Raw genomic sequence first — 18,120 nt, forward strand, 5'->3', positions numbered from 1 at the left:
TATTTAAGCCCATAAAATTGAAATGTCTTTAAAATGGTGAAGTCTTTTCTTTATTTACAATACCAAAATGCTGCGTATATATTGAGTCAGAATGTCTTTTTGGTCCTGTGAACAACTGTCTCACAACATGGTTGTCTCAAGTCGGTGTGTTATGTAGATTGCATGTGAAAATCTTCTCAGCCTCCCAATTGCTCCCTCATTCCCACATTGCATCAATCAACAACCTCGCTAGCTCTACATCCAAATCTCTAATCAAATCCATGCCCTCCACTCCACCTACACTGCTTTAATGCAGGCTCCTAGCATCTCCCCAGACAAGCTATTCTAATCATTTGAAATCAAAAACTTGCGATTTCCTCTTGATCAAGCTCAACTGCCACCTCCTCTGTGAAGACTCCCCAGCTCTCCAGGGCATGATTAAATCACCCCAACTTGCTTTGCCCCAGCTCTCAATACAGACAACTCTCACAACACAGATTACCCTCCCCTGCAGAGCTGCAAGGAAAAATGCACAAGCCACATGTAGAACTGTAAATGTTCCAGGAGCCCCATTTATAAGGTAAAAAGAAACTGGTGAATTTTAATAATACATTTTATTTAATCAGGTATAGCCAAAATATTATCATTTAACATGTAATTAATACAAAAATATAACAAGATATTCTACAGTTTTTCATGCTAATCCTTTGAAATCCTATGTGTATTTCACATTTGTAGTATATTTTAAATTTAGACATTAAGTTGCCATCAAAAAAAATTGATCTGTATTTAGAAGTTATAAAATTTACAGCTGAAAAAGTATAGATGCACATACCCAAGTTGTTCCAAATGTACTTGAAAGTTTTATAATAACTGCATCAAATATCAGCTTTTTACTTTAAATTAAGAGAAGGAAAACTCTGATTCCAAAAAACCTCCGCTGCCTTGCGGCATACCTCTTCAGGGGAAAGGCTAAGGGAGTAAACCCCGACAGAAAATCCGGAGCCGGAGTCCCTAAGGCGGTTTGACGTTGTAGTCAACACCGGCAACTCCTGCGGCGCACCTGAAGCCAAGCTGTATTGACTCCGTCTTTCCCTTGGATCCTTCAGCTGCGAAGAGAGGGGGGGTCTGCTGCATGGGCAACAGCAGACCCTCCATATCACCCTGCCCAGGCTCTGTAGCTTCAGCTTCACTGGAGAGGACACTCCAGCGTCATCGCAAGATGTCGATTCAACACGGGAGGAGACAGATACCGTGTCACTCCCGAGTCGGACTGCACAACCATTCTCGGCGGTGCAGATAGACTCTTAAGAAGCTACACCATCGTCTCTCGAGACGGATGGCTGCCGATGATGATGACGATGATGACTTTAAATTAAAATATAATTGACATTTAAAAATCAGTTCCTCTGTCACACGAGCTACATTTCAAGTGCTCAGTAGCCACATGCAGCTAGCAGCTATTCTATTGAACAGCGTAGATCTGCAGTAATTATTTGTATAAATACATGTCTTCCCCACAAAATCAGACCTTGTCTAATGTACTTCTATCCTCCCCTTAGACTTGGCACACAAAGGGTGTTCTATGGAAGTTGGTTGACTGAAGAAAAATAGATATAGAAACCACCTGACTCCACTGTAATGAGCATTCTGTTGTAAGGAATATAAATGGCCATTTTTATAAATACATATATACACACAACACACACGTACACAAGCACAGGACTGTGAAACCTCATCAAGACTAAGTGTATTGGATTTGTTACTGATTCCTTCAATAATAAAAATTGCTGCGTCCATACTAGTCCCCCTTCGTCTGTGCTTGCCTCCTCTCCCTAACACATTACGGGAACGCTACACAATTAGCACTTCATTAAATGTTTTTACATTCTCTAGTTGTTTCACCTATGTCTTGCCTTTTCAGATTATATTTTAAGCTTCTGCAGATGGAGATCATTACTTGTACTTCGTAACTATCATCACACTGGTAATAAAGTACAAGAATTTAATATATGACATATAATCAATTCTCAGATGCCCTCTTTTCCAGTAAAACCTTTCCCGATCAATCCTAGAAGCCGAACCTCTTGGCATTCAGATTCATACCATGTGGGACCAGCAACCTCTCCACATAATTAATTCTTCTGTATGTGTTCAATGTGTTTTGCCTGTGCGACTGTCCTTCGCCCCCAAAGAGGTGGATGGTGTCTCCAATCTTTGTTTCAATACCCCACGTTACCCAGGTGCAGCGCTCTCATCAAAACAAACCCTTCAATAGCTGTTGCTTCCTGTCCCTGTTTGCCACTTCCATCGGCCCCTACCAGCCACAGGCTGTCACATCAACACGACAGAGGGGAACTCTGTGAGGGGAGAGATCTCTGTGGTCTTGTTAGGAGCATCTCCCTACAGAGAAATAACTCTGATAAATCAATGCACACATAAACTTCCACAAAGGGGATTACAGACGCTCTATCTTTTATTCTATTGTTGCTTGAATAAGAACAAAATAAAAAACAGGAGGATGTCTTGGTGAATCAGTCACGGGGCTCCTCCGAGTCTGTGTCAAAGTCCTCTTGCTTCTGCTGGGAGAGTTCTTTGATGGCATCGATCTCTGCAGGAGTGAACTTGGGGGTTAGCATCACAGCATCATAATCAAATTCGTCATCAAGTCGGAAGGGCTGAACTTCATCCCCAAGCATCTACATGACGTAACAAAGGAGGGAAATCATTTACAATCATTGTAACTGAAGATGAAATGAAAACATAAACTCCCTATTTGTATTTAATTAAACTTTTTTTAGACTTTAGCTCTCCCAGTTGATTAAGCTCTTTTTAAGTAAAGGAATAAAATCAATTATTCAATTTGACCTAATTTAAGCCCCTTAATATGCCCCATTTGTACCATCCTGACTCCAAATGAATACCATTAACTAATTCTGCCCATGGCAAGAATCAGAAAGTCTCTCTTGCACACATTTGTTACATTTTTATCGCTTGCAATATTAGGGCTAGGGGCATATGGAAAAACTAACAGTTATATTAAAGTATGAAAAAATATGTATCTTAAGATTTTGATCAACCTTGAACATACCTTTACCATTTACTATAAAAGGCATATCAATAAAACGATTTTCAAAGTTAAAAATACTCTGCACTTAATACATTTACTTCTTCAGATAATATAATTCCTGGGCCAATAATAGCAGGAATTAAAACACATAGTATCACCTTAAAAAGTGTAGGATCCCTTTGTCCTACCAAGAATATTTGAAATATTACAGAATTTATCTATAAGTCAGAGTAACTGCAATGAGGTATAATATTTTGTATCTGTTTATTCATAATGTATGTTTTAAAGACTTCCTAAAGGAACATAGATTTTAAAAAGCATATTTTCCCATAAACAAAAAGAGAAAGCCTTGAATCTCATTGTATCATTCCTTAAAAAGTCTCTCGAAATGCAAATGGTGTGTGATACAATGAAATCATCTAGCACCTCTGAGTAGCTCTATAACATGAATGGTGACGTTGAAATAATTGAAAACTATGGTTCATGCAAGAATGAAAAAAATACCCTGAAGCTGTAATCAGTTTTAAATATTCTTGCCTGGAAAATGATCTCACTGAGTGGCTTTTGCAATGTTCATGAAAATGAAGCGTATAGCTCAGAAACTGTGCTGTTATTAAAGGTGGGGAAAAAAACACACACACAAACATGAAAAGCAGGTATTGCCTGTCTGTTCAGCAAGTTGAATCTCATAGTTAGGCGTGCAGTGTTAAAAGCAAACACCCAGCCATCCATCATCCTTTCTTATTAAAACCAGCAAGACAGCAAATTTCAGAGACTTGTTTATGTCCTCTTTATTACAATAGAAAGTGTGTGCTTTCCTGACAAAGGTAATGACGGAAGCCATCACTGAATGAGGTTCCATCAAGGGCCAGCCCCAGTACTAGGAACTGTGAGGGCATTAGCAGTAATCTTTAAAACAACCCGTCTTATGAAACACCGAAGGTTGCTCAAGACTACACAACAGGTAAGGAAGAGAAGCAAGATCTGAATCCAAACTAATCTGCTTCAGATAAAGATTCATCTTCTCACAAAAACACCAGCAAAAATCAACCATGACGTTTTCACTAAGCTAAGTCATAGCTGTTTGGGAGAAGAGACCATAGCATATAATTTAAAAAGTACTCAAGGCTCCACACAATACCATGACTGTCTATATAAAAGAGCAGCCGTACACAGGAAGCAAATCACCACAAAGTGACAACGGGGTAATATTGCTGAGAGCAGCTCAAATGAAGAGATACACATTGAAGGACACAATATGTTCATTTCCTGAATACAAGCATCCTGGCGGTCTCCAACTCAACTCAGCGGTACGCACTGAGGCTTGCAGGCCAGGCCCCATCCTGAGCCAATTCTCACAGACCCTGTCAGTCTAATAGGATTCTTAAAGCCCTTTTACACTTGGGTAAAGGACTGGCATCCACATGTCTACCAAGTGTCAGGCTTCCCATACTCATGTGTGCCCACTGCGCTAGGCCTCTAAATTCCTCCCTGACATCGGAAACCTGCCTCAGCTCTTACTAGCCACTCTCACTAGATGAAGTCGCACTGTTTCCTGGAGGAGGTGATATCCAAACAGAACCATAAATGGTAACATTAATTAACAAGATTGAGGGAAGAAGGGCTTCGCGGACAAGGGGAGTTCTCGTGAGCAGGCCCAAGGAAATAAGATACTGCATTTCACACATGTGGCCCTGTAAGTAGTTCGGTGTTGCCAGAGCATCAGGTGTAAGGAGAGAGCAGCAGGAGACAAATAAAGATGACACCAGGTCAGGACAGGTCTTACCTGCTGCTTATCTGAGAGACGATGAAAGTCACTGAAATAGACTTTGAAAGCGGGTAAGTACTTGGTCATCTATCCATTTCAGATAAATTTCTTGATTCAAATTTTAACTGAGCACCAACAGTGAGACAGGTGCTAGAGACATACACCTGTACAAAACGGCAAGATGCCCTGCCCTCTTGGAGATCACATCTAGACAGGTCACTTAGAAGATTAAACAGAAGGTGGATTTGGAGACAGGATACTAGTCAGGAGCCTGCTGAAACACTCCAGGCAAGAAATAAGGAGAATGGGGCTCTGTTAGGAGAGATGTAAAAGCATTAGAAAGTAAAATCGGTAGCACTTGATGACTGATTTGGATATGAAAAGGGAAAATCTGTAGGTTCCTAACAGAATCCAGATAGACATGTCAACAGGGACTCAGACGCACGAACCTGAAGCTCTCACAAAAGTCTGAAGCTAGAGAGACAGCCTTGGAGACATGAGCATAAAAGGCCGTCCTATAGGTGAAAATGGATCTGAGAGTGTCAGTGAGAAGAGCCGGTGGCTCAGCGGGCATCTCTGAGGGGTGGGTGGGGTGAATGTAAGAATGAGGCAGGGGAAGAACCATTAGAGAAACGCACTGGTGCTGAGGCGCGCAATCAAGCAAGACTCCAGTGGTTGGAGTCAAGGACATTTTTCAGTACATTGAACGGGAATGGGGGAAAAACACAGCAGACTAGTAGAGTCAAGTCTAATGGTTTCCTAAGTCTCGATGAAAAGAGAGGAGAAAGAATAGACAGTAGCCAAAGAAGGGTCCCAAGTAACAGGAAGGTTGTTTTTGTTTTCTTCTGTTTTGTTAAGGATCGGAGACACCTGAACACGTTTACACGTTGAGCAGAATGAACCAATAGAGAAGAAAAGAACGACCCTACTCTCACCCTTTGGTTATCCTAGAAAACCACTCCCCATAGAGGGTGAGGCTTCTGGTTTACTTCATTCAACATTCATGGCAATGTCTGCTATACGCACAGCACTGGATTCGGCACTGGTTCTGACATTTTTTGCATTTGAATCAAGTTAGCTTATGAAGACATGCATGAGTGAGTTTAGAGACTTCCAAGACAAGTGGCACATACGTAATTCAAGTGAAACTAGATACACAGTGCAACTCAGAAGACACCACTGTGACCTTAGAAAGACAGATTTTAAAATATAGTAACATAGCAATTCTATTTACATATTTCAGCGGATCGCTACTGTGGCATACTTTGGGAATTCCCTTCTTTCAAGTTAGGTTCATTTTAGGGTCCTGAGCTAAAAGACTCCAGGGTTTTAAGATTACAAACTCAAATTCTGATTTATTTCAAATGGAAGAATTTGTGCAATGGAATGCCAAATCCCCTGCTATTAAACAGAAAACAGCTGTGAATTAAGTTATTAACTTGTTATTTTTGCCTAAGGAGCTGAGAGAAATATGTGGATTTCAGATGTCTACTTTCAAATCTAACTGAAATCTTTCTGTAGCCTCTCAGGGAATAGAATTTGTACACTAGTAGAAAACTGCTGGTTTCCTTAAAATTGCTCATGTGACTTTTTCTATGAGAGACTGGCTATAAGAGGAATCATTTTCATTCACAGTACCACACAGGCAAATTAAAGAAAACTGAACTAATGCTGAAGTCAATAATAGCAGCATTTAGCTATAGGCTCTCTTACAAAGCAATATGGCAAATAAACTGTCTTTATAGGTAAAAAGTTTCATAAAGTGCCAATATGAATTGGAAAAACAGGAGATCTCCCATTAAAATACTACAAAAGTTTCTTCTATGACATCTTCTATGGGCTGGGGTGGAGAGGAAAAACTCACAATTTTTCACCCTCCTAATGTGAATTCTTTTCATCAAAACAGATTAACTGCTCTGGTCAGTGTGGCTCAGTGTCTGGAGCATGGTCCCAGGCACCAAAAGGTTGCCAGTCAGGTCATGTATATGAATCAATCAATCAATGTTCCTCTCTCACATCGATGTTTCTTTCTTTCTCTCTGTCTGTCTGTCTCTCTCCCGCTCTCTACCCCCATTACCTCCCTCCCTCCCTCTCTCCCTCTTCCTCTCTCTCTAAAACCAATGAATATATCCTTGGGTGAGGATTAATAAAAAAAATTTAACACATTAACTAGGGGAAGCAGTTATTCACAAATAGAAAGTGAAAGGTTCTTGGAAAATGCATAAGTATATAACTGATGATAAAATTATAAGAAAACACATTTTTAATTGGTCCATTCAGGTTATTTTTTTTTTTTTAACCCATCAAATAAAACCACTTTATAAAAATTTTCTATAATGACAGTGACCACTAGTTGGTCAAGTAATTTGTACGGTCACAATGGAAGCCAAGAACATAAGTCTTTGAAAGAAACTGATTCCTGCCAGAAATAACCTTGTAATTTTAGTTTCTTCCTACTCAACAAAAGCAATCCATAATTCAAAAAGCACATTAAAAAGTGGCTGTCCCTACCAGTTTATCTCGTAACCAATTTAGGGGTTTAACATAAGCCTACAAGCATCCTAGACATATGTTTGTGATATCAGTGAGCAAAGCTGTATGAAAAAGGGGTCATTTAAAATGGAAATATGTGGATTATTTCTGATTGAACAACTGCTCCCATAACAAGTGACAAGACTAGTACCTAAATAATTAAATAATCAAGAAACATGATCAGGGCTTTATTAGGAAGCAGTAATAAGAATCCCTAACAACCTCTGTTCTGTGCCTGCGGGATCTTGTTTTTTGTCAGAGTAAACAAGGTAAAACGGTCACATCCCCACCACCAGCAGCCTCAGCTGGTGCACGTTTGTCAAGTATTGGACTGACCAAAAAGTCTGTTTAGTTTTTTTCATAAAATAAGACACGTTTTTCATTTTTAGCAATAACTTTATTGATTTGAATATCTTCAGTATGTTGTTATCTCCCATGTGGTATAACGTTGATTGTTCTCAATGTCTCGATTTGATCGCTATCAACCTCAGCTGGTCTACTTAACCGTGGAGCATTGTCCAAAGAGAAATCACCAGCACGAAACTTCGCAAACCACTTTTGACACGTACGATCAGTCACAGCACCTTCTCCATACACTGCACAAATATTTTTATTTTTTTGCATTTCAGTTGCATTTTTACCTTTCTTAAAATAATAAAGCATAACATGCCAAAAATGTTGTGTATTTTCTTCCATCTTCAACATTAAAATGGCTACGCAAAAATTCACCAATTTTGATAAGATTTTTTTTAATGTATGCTGATATGACAGCTGTCACAATGCAATCTACCAAAATTGTTTCAAATGAAGTTAAAGACAACTAAGCACTACTAAGAGCCACCTTATGGGAAATAAAAAACAAACAAACAAAAAATTGGCCAACCCAATATATGTAGAAGAGTCGGAAATGATGGCAAAAGAGAATGTCTAAGTTGTGTATTTGGGAGAGAAAACGTGGCAGAGATTCCATTCTGCCCTGCCGGTGAAGCCAATGGCTAGATGACATTTCCCAGCCTCCCTTGGGGCTGGACAGGAACATGAGATTGAGTGGCTGCAGATGGAATGTGAGCAGAGCTAGAGCCTGGAGTCCTCAGCCCAGGGGAAAGAGGCTGCCCCACGCCCTTATCCCCTGCCCCTGCAGGTAGGACAAGGAGCAGACCTGTACATGCACCGGAGGACAATGTTCTAAGGCACAGTGAGGTTGCAGAGCAGGAACCGTGACGGTCCCCAGGAACACAGCCACTTGCCAACTTTAAAGGCCCTCCACAGGCTATTGCATGAGAGACATAAACTTCTGTCTCCTCTAGCCACTGAATTTGTGTTAGGATTCTCTACTGTAGCAGCCTGGCCTTCCCTTAACTACTACAGGATGTTTCTAGGACCTCAGAAACAGTAATGCAAAGGGAAAAGGCTGGTTCAGATTAAGAGAGATTAGAAAACCATCTGTCCCTTCTGCTGTGCTGTCCCCAGGTAGCACTGGCCTGCAGCGCGGCATACGTCGTGAAACAAAAAGAGTTGCCACACAAAGACAGAGTTGTTCTGTGTGTTTAAAAAGAACTATACGTATTAGAGATAGATGGCAGTGAGCAGGACCCAGTTAAGAAACCAGAATTCTGAATTTTCCCAAATCGGAGAAAAATACAAAAGCACATAGGTCTAGTAGCATTTCTCTGAAAGGATGAGCTACAAAAGCCAGGGAGCTCTGAGAGGGACTGAATTCCCTGGGGAGTACCTCGCGCCCTTGTTGGTCCTCTCCTTTCACCAGGAGCCTTGGCTTTGCTCCAGGGGTCAGGGGCTGGGCCGCGGAAGGGATGTAAGAAGGCTCGCGGGGGCTTATGTCCTGCTCCACTTCTCCCGGCAGCAGCCAGTCTGTGGGATACAAAATATTTCACGTGAGCCTTTCGATGAGTTTACATTTGCACTAAATCACTGTAAAATCTATCACAGTCAAAAGAATAAAGCAAATATACTCAAGTAGAGTAAGTCCATTTCACGATGCCTGTCCTCCTCAGGGAACTTGACTCAAGGGATTCCCCTTTCTGGAAAACAGACATCCTTAGTGCATTTATTTTTATCTTATTGTTGTGAAGTTACATTCTATCCAAAAGGTCTGGAAGAAGTATTGTTTGGGAGTAACTTGTTCGTGACTCTCACCTCTCAACCCAATTTCTATCTACCTCTATAGAAAAATAAAGCAAGAAGATGCTATTTTTGCCTCATTTTCCTGAGGGGTGAAGAGAAAGGAAATGGAGTACTGATTTCATCCCATAACGATACAGCAATATTTCAAAAACAAAAACAAAAAAAAAAACATTAAAAAACAACGATGCCTGAAGGAAAGAACTTTTAACTTGCAGCAGAAAAATGAACTACTCTATCATATTCAGAATGCATGGTCTGATTTTCAACACCTGCAAACAACAAAAGCATCCTTCTGGCTTATTTGGCACAATTACAAGAATTCAATAACCAATCTTGGTTCTCTGATCAACCCATCACAAGGGGATGTGTTGCCTTGCTTTTGCACATGTGACAGTACATAGAAGCACCACAGACGACCGACGCTCTTCCACAGCTTTCTTTAAGGAGGACAAGAAACAAACAGTAGCACAACAGGCTTCCTCCTCAGTCTAAGTATTCACAGGACCAGAAGGGCTGCTGGAGCTAGCCAAAAACCTGCAGCTGGCTCAGGACGACGCTGCCTGCTACTCACTGATGATCCTAACGAAGACGCTACCCGCTCGGCGGAAGTGATTCATTACCAACAGGCAGCCCCTGGCTGTTGCCAGGGGCAGCAGATAGGGGCAGATGATGGAGCAGCATTCGATATTCAAAAACTGAAACTTATCTGAAATACATCTCTCAACACTGTGGTATCACCTTCACAAAAGAACATAATCACAAAATTCGTAAGACTCCAGCAACAGAGAACACAGGCTGCCTAGAAACTGAGCGTTGGTGGGGGGGGACATAGTGAAGAAGGTAGTTTCCCTATGATTAATTATTAAAACCATAAAATATGACCCAATTAACTAGCAAAAACAATAATAACAGACAAGTCTTATGAGCTGACATAGTATATGCATTATTAACTCAGCTAATCCAACAGCTCTCTTATTTCCTGTTTTACAGGCAATGAGCTCTAAGCACTGGGAGTAACCTCACTCAAGGCACCACAGCCAGAAAGTGGCAGGGCCGGCCAGCCTGTCTGCAAAGCCTGTGATGGCACACTACATACGTCTTTTAAATAAGCCTTTTCATTCCAATTATTACTTAAGTCTATCAGATTAGACATCCAAACTCAGGGCCAAGAAATGTCACCACAATAGCACATTAGCATGGTTAGGCAGTGTTAAGTGTACTTAAACATATCATACCCAGAGAAGAAATATTTTTAAACTCAATAAGGTTGGTGGAAAGATTTGCTTTTCTAATATATCTATTTATGTCACTGCTTAGGACTGGTACAAACCTGGTTAGGGGCCTGCCAATGACAAAGGCAAGAAGAGAAAGGTTCAGACATCTTAATGTGAAAACCAATACCTACCAGACCCATTGATTGCCAGTGCAAACACAAGTTTAAGTGTAAGATAAAAATCAATTCTGCCTTCAGAGCTATTTAAAATCTTATTGACATTATTATGCACCAAGGAGGTCAACTCTGCAATTCCGTTGCTAAACCTCTTCACCTCTCTAATATTGTGCAAAGACTGTTTTCTTTCATAAAAATTCTATTGCCATGGGAACAATTCCTTCAGACTCAGAATCCTCCACACTTGCCTTGCCATTTTTTCTTCCGTGTAAAAGCAAAATGCACAAATGCATACCATTGGTGCCTAACACAGCACCTTATACATAGTATATTCTCAACAGACACTTGGAGACGGGAATGAATTTCCTGCATCTCAAATTTTAAACTGAACAGCAACTATCAAGAGTCTACCTCACCCTCAAAAACTAAACGTTGTTACAGGTATAAGATTTTCACACACAAAAAAAAAATCAGAATAATCAGAACAAAACTGAACAGCCTTAACTCTAAAGAGGACAGATTCATAAAAGAGTAAAACCAATATGGATGAGAATAGTCTAGTAAGACAGTTATGAAGAAAGCTACCATATCTTTGAGCCATTTTATAATCATAGGTGGGTTATTTATATCTGCTTATTCTCTCAAGAGGGGAAATGATGGTATTCATTAATGGTGGGGAAAGGAATTTCTGAAGTCTGTAAAACTTTCTAAAACTGAAATGCTTTCAGAAACTTAATCTTAATTGTTCTTTCTGAAACTACCAAAGGCCTTGTTTTCTCTTAACTACATACCACTATTTTGGCTGATGGGCATTGTAGAGTCAAGGCAACTCTCAAAACATAAATCTTGGTGTTAAACAGCAAGACTGATTGAAAACATTTTAATCTCATCTTTCTCAACTATACGATAAGAATTTTCAGTACTTATAAACGATGTGTTCATGCCATTTGTCCTTCTGTATTTAGTCAATAAAAGCAAGTCAAAAGCTATAATCACAATCTAATACAACATTAAAATGTAAGTGATACAAATAAAACAATACCAAAGCATACTGAAATTACTATAAATACAAAGACAAAAAAAATCATTATATCAGCCAAATGAGAGAGAGAAAAAAGTACACTGTCTCCAAAGGAACAACAATCAGATTGACATCTGGTTTTTCAACAGTTTTCAATAATGAAGACCAGAAAAGAATAGAATAACATGTTTAAAATGCCAAAAGAAAAAAATTACAAACCTAGAATTCTCTACCCAGCAAAAATATGGGGAATGAAATAATAATACTTTATTAAAACAAAATAGGCAAGAGAAAAGAACATATAACTGGCAGGACAAGTAAAAAAACAAAATAGCAAGAGAATAGATTTAAAGCCAAATATATCAGCAACTACATTAAATGTAAATAGACTAAAACCTCCAATTAAAAGACAACGTTTTAACCTACAACCAAGATTACTCTATTCAGCAAAGCTATCATTTGGAATGGAAGGGCAGAATAAGTGCTTCCCAAACAAGGAGAAGCTAAAGGAGTTCATCATCACCAAGCCATTATTATATGAAATGTCAAAGGGACTTACTTAAGAAAAAGATCAAAACTATGAACACTAAAATGACAACAAACTCACAACTATCAACAACTAAATCTAAAAAATAAAAACAAAATCCAACTAAGCAAACCAGAATAGGAACAGAATCATAGGTATGGGGATCAGTTGGAGAGTTATCAGCTGGGAGGGGGGAGAGGGAGAAATGGGGAAATGGTGCAGGGACTAAGAAGCATAATCAGTTGGTACAAAATAGACGGGGGGATGTTAAGAATAATATAGGGACTTCCGGCCAAGATGGAGGCTTAGACGGACACACTCGGTCTCCTTCTACACCTAGAGAGGAATACAACTACTTCAAAACAAAAGATAACTAGAAATTCCAGAAAATAAAGCTACACAGAAGCCCAACGTATGAAGTTATAAACCAGTGGCGCCCTTTGGGCAAGTAAGAGCGAAAGGGGGCGGGGCTGTTTGCGGTAGCACCAGGGACAGCGGCGGGGAGAGCAGTCTCAGCTGCAGTCTAACCCCGGGGGCTTGCGACCCCGGCACTGGGAAAGGCGGCCACCGCATCGCCTCGAACGGTGAGGCCCAGGGGCGGGAGGATGGATCCCGGTCTCCTAGCAGAATAACTGCAGGAATCCATCTTGGACCCCCGCCCCCACACAAAGCCCCACAGCGCTGCAAAATAGGTTGGGGATCGCCACTGGTCGCTGGGCAGTGACGACAAAGTGCCACAGCCCGGCGAGAAAGGTTGCGGATCGCCGCCAGTCGCTGGGTTGTGACGAGTACACAGGCACTGCCCCCTATAGCCGGCCCAAGAAAACAAAACGCATCTGTCAAAATGAGGCAGACAACTATAGAAATCCCGGTGGCGCAGCCCACCAGGCAACAGATGAAGAATCTGACAGATGAACAAATAAGAAACCTGTCAGAGGCTCAGTTCAGGGCCATTGTTATCAGGTGGCTTACAGAATTAACAAAAGATCTGGAAAAAGATGAGAAAGAATGGAAAAACACTCATACTGAAAGGAACAAAACCACATACGAGACAGATGGTGAGGAAATAAAATCCAGAGATCAAATCAACAAACCAGAACATAGAGAAGGAACAAACAGTCAACCAGTGCAGAGAGAGGAAACGGGAAGCAAGGAAAATGATGAGAGGATCAGAAACCTCTGGGACAGCTATAAGAGATCCAACATATGGATGATCGGATTGCCAGAGGGCAAAGAAGAAGAACTAGAAATTGAAAAATTAAGTGAAAATATAATAAAGCAGAACTTCCCAAACTTGGGGAAGAAAATAGACTTACAGGTCCAGGAAGCACAGAGAGTTCCAAAACAACTGGACCCAGGGAGAACCACTCCAAGACACATTATAATCAAAATGTCAAAAGTTAAAGATAAAGAGAGAATCTTAAAAGCAGCAAGAGAGAAGAAAAGAATCATGTACAAAGGGGGCCCAATTAGACTACCAGCTGACTTCTCAAGGGAGACCCTGCAGGCAAGAAGGGACTGGCAAGAAATATTCAAAGTAATGAAAATCCAAAACCTACAACCACGAATACTTTATCCAGCGAAGCTGTCATTCAGAATAGAAGGGCAGAGAAAGTGTTTCCAGGACAAAATAAAACTGAAGGAGTTCATTAGATCCAAACCACTGTTATATGAGATGTTAAAGGGACTGGTTTAGAAGAAGGAGGATCAAAACTATGAACACTAAAATAAAAACTGTATCACCAGAAACAACAACAGAAGCTAGGGAATTGAAACAAAGGCAAACTAAATAGGCAATGAGAGTGGAAAAGAACTATAGGTATGGGGAGCATATTGCGGGGAGGGCAGCAGGGAAGGGGAAGGGGGAGAGGGAGGGAGATGGTATAGGAATTAAGAAACATCGTAGGAGGGAATGGAATAGAGAGGTTGAGAAGAACTATATGCACAACCAATGGACATGGACTAAAAGGGGGGGACAAGGGGAGGGAGGGGGGCCACCGGGTGGAGGGGAGCAGAGGGAAGGGAAATTGGAACAAATGTAACACTGTAATCAATAAAACACATTAAAAAAAAGAAGAAGAAGAATATAGGAAAAGGTGAAGCCAAAGAACTTATATGCATGACCCATGGGCATGAGCTAAGGAGGGTGGAATTGCTGGTGGGAAAGGGGGTACCAGGCAGAGAGGAGCAAAGGGGGGAAAAAATTGGAAGTACTGTAACAACATAATCAATAAATATATACTTAAAAAAAAAGACAAAGTTTTAGAAAATATATGCGTGTGTATGTGTAATAGATGCATATGTATAAATGATAGGCAGTTTTCAAGAGACACATTAACCTTGAGAAAAAAATCAGAATAAGTAAAAGCAGAAGTGCAAAAGAAGAAAGGTAACTGCTTCTGTTGTCCAAGGAGAAAGTGGGGAAGATAAGGGAAGACTTACTTCATGGATGGGGTTTGCATTTGACAATGATAATAAATCATATCCCCTACCTCCAAGTACAGAAATAAAAAAGAAATAAATACAGGAGTCAGAAAGATGGGGACCAAAATATGAACTTTGTAACAGATGTAGCTGAATTTTAAAATGGAACTTTTCCTACAGTCATGAATGGGCTTCTTATTTGTCAAGCTTTCCTCCCAAGTCTAGACCTTGAGCTATCCCACCTTAGAGAAATTCTGCATAGTTAACATATACACAGTCATGTATAAGGGGAACTACTTCACATTCACAGAACTCTTAGAGTAGGGGCTCAAGATTAATACCTCCAGACTTCTGTCTATAGAGATGGTTCTCAGCCTCAACTGCACATCCAGGGAGCTTTAAAACTTGACAATGCCCAAGGCACAACCCAAACTACTGAAAAAGAATCTCCAGGTATGGTACTTTTTTTTAAAGCTCCTCAAGTGATTCTAATTTGTCTCGAAGGTTAAAAACTAGTACATAAGGCAGGCCTGGGCCCCATCTAAAGTGTGTTATAAGAAAAGTGGCACAGACACAGAAGAGAGAGCATATACCTTCCAAATAGCATGAACCCCAAAGAGGAAATGAAAGGGCTGATCCATGTATGCGTGCTTTCCTTTTCCAGCCTCTCCAATTAGACAAAGACTTTCTTTTCCCTTGCGAAAAAATAGGCATAGGAATTGAGAATAGGCAGAATTATATTTTCCCAATTCTGTTCTCTTCTCAGGAATAAAGTGAAAGTTTCTCCATGAAATCATGAGGCCTGGGCAGCAGGCTTGCCCTTGTGGTTGACATGGCTTTCAAGCTAGACCCCAACGGATTAAGTTCGCACATATGAAAATTGGAGGAACGGGGATGGAGGAACATTTGGAAGCAAGGATTTTTCCCTCCCAGTGTTTTTTGTGATCTTCAAGGCAATAAAAGAATGATTTTAATAGTCTAAGTGTAAAATAAATGAAATGCCTAAACTACTAAGTTGGCTGAAATAGGCCATCTCTTAGCTAAGGTCTTTTATAAATGCTGTTCCTTATGCTGTTCCTATACTCTCCTACCCATCCCTCAGCCTCACTGCCCCGCTCACCTAGTTCAAGGTTATTCAGCCTTTAGATTTCTAGCTCTCAGAGTGTTTTCGCTGATCCCACAGACATTTTAAGTTCCCCTGCTATATGTATGTTCTCATGAGATCTAGAACAATTTGTAATCATGTATTCGTGATTATCTGGTCAATGCTGGTTCTTCCAATAAATTATGAATTTCATGAGAACAGCAACCAGATCTGTTTTATTCTTCATTATATTCCAGGCACCAATCATAGTTGCTAAATATTTGTTGAATAAGAGTCCGGGTCATTAATAAGCTGCATAATGCTGCTTCAAGTTACAGATAAGGAAAGAATTTTTTAAAAATAAGAAATGACTGATGCCTTTATTAGAACTGGGAACACCAGAGAGCTTGAAAATGAAAATCAAGTAAGACTGCCAATCTGTGAGCAGGAATTAGTTGCCCATTCTCATCCAATACAATCAACCACAGAATAAGTACACCAACTAAGAGAGTTGTCTAAGAGAGCATATGAGGGGGGACCCAAAAAACCGGAATTATCTTCTGGAGGGCGGGCCCCTTGTAGTACAGCATTCCCCACTAGGTGAGTGTTCTAGGAACCCATCTGTATCCGTGTACTAGCTGGTGTTGTTGTGAGAGGCTGCGTTCAGTCTCAGTGAATTTTTTTTGAAGACCTTTTGAATGCATTTGCCCACTTCATCATGGGTGATTTACGAGCACACCTGCCCACACCGCTCTGAATGTTTAGCAGTTTCTGACCTAAAACAGCATGATCCCTATACTCCATCCTCTCTATTCACCCAATCTCACCCCAAGCAACTGTTTTTTGTTTCCTCAGATGAAAAAACTCCTCAAAGGGAAACGTTGTGCCATTATGGAAGAGGTGAAACAAAAAACGGCAGAAACGCAAAAAGGCATCAAAATCAACAAGTTCAAAAACTGTTTTGAGCAGTGGAAAAAACATCTCGATAGGTGTATTGCATCTAATGGAGAGTATTTTGAAGGTGACTTAAGTTTAAACATGTAAGAATAAATACACAAATTTTTATAAATAAATTCTGGGTTTTTTTGGGGGGGTCCCCCCTTGTAATGCTGAGAACTAGACCTCAAAAAGTCTCTTCATCCAATTGCACTCAGCCAGAGAACAGACTGGGCCAACTGAGAGGAAAAATAAATGAATAAAGATGGAGATTAAATAAAGTAGGAGATTCTTCCTACTTTAATGGCCTCAGCATAACTAATGCCTATTCCAAATAGTACTATTGCTGGATAACAGCCAGGGCATGATGGTAATTATCTTGATGGTTAATTACCTTATTTCAAATTCAAATTGAAATTAGCACAGGGCCCCAAACTTTGTGGCAACCACAACAGCTCGACACCAGTGCACTGAGTTGGATCCTCTGAGAAACTGTTCACCTGAGCTGCCAAAACGATAAGTCAAATACGGGGAAAGAATCATGTGCCTGCATCTTGAAGAATATTTGTGAAAGCAAATAAGGTGAGCAGATGAGGTCAGTGGTAGAAAAACAATGGGCAAGTCATTTCCTTAGGCAATTCTGTTGCTTAAACAATAACAACAGAACCTAATCAGCACACCTCTCAGCTGCCAAAATTATACAAGCAACTTGCCTATTTAAAATGTCACATTTCCCATCTGACATAAATATTTGCCTTCTGCTCACATTCCTGAAGTGTAATACAAATTAGGCCCAAACTAAAATTTACCTTGGCACAAACGATTTAAATTTTTTTTTCCTTTTAAGTGACCCAGACTGTGCATTATGAAAACTGTGAAGCCTTGGTGGTCTTCTTGGTCATTGGAATAGATCATATGAAGCCAGGGTTGCTTTTCAGCCTAGGCTTTTACCATTATTTTATGTCCAGGAAGGCCCTGACTAGCTCATTCACGTCCACTGAGACTTGGTTCAGGCCTCAATGGCCTTCTGCACACAAATGTAAGATTACCTGTTATCTGATTTCTTGGGGGGGCGGGGGGGGTCTTACAAGAGAGATGTTTTTATGCAAATTTTAAACTAAAGAAATAGATCTGATTTTTTAAAAAACATAACTTGAAAATATGTTTAAGGAAAAACAATGGAAAAAGGTAAAAGGGTTAATTTAAGAGATTGCTAAAGCTAAAATCACATTCGTTGGCTAAGGAGGT

General features: G+C 40.2%; 1 protein-coding gene across 2 annotated transcripts in view; it reads right to left on the minus strand.

Annotated features, from left to right (window-relative positions):
• Window positions 1-1,346: 1,346 nt before the first annotated feature.
• IFTAP (intraflagellar transport associated protein) overlaps window positions 1,347-18,120 on the minus strand; it is a 37,169-nt gene continuing 20,395 nt past the window's right edge. For both annotated transcript variants that reach the window (XM_090267579.1, XM_090267578.1), the window contains 2 exons: window positions 9,082-9,218; window positions 1,347-2,678 (listed from right to left, as the gene is read on the minus strand). In XM_090267579.1, the coding sequence (XP_090123705.1) occupies window positions 2,514-2,678; window positions 9,082-9,218 (302 nt within the window). In that variant the 3' untranslated portion in view covers window positions 1,347-2,513. The remainder of the gene's footprint in view (window positions 2,679-9,081; window positions 9,219-18,120) is intronic.

This window comes from Furipterus horrens, unplaced genomic scaffold, assembly GCF_987537825.1.
Source record: "Furipterus horrens unplaced genomic scaffold, mFurHor1.1.pri manual_scaffold_2, whole genome shotgun sequence".
NCBI lineage: Eukaryota > Metazoa > Chordata > Mammalia > Chiroptera > Furipteridae > Furipterus > Furipterus horrens.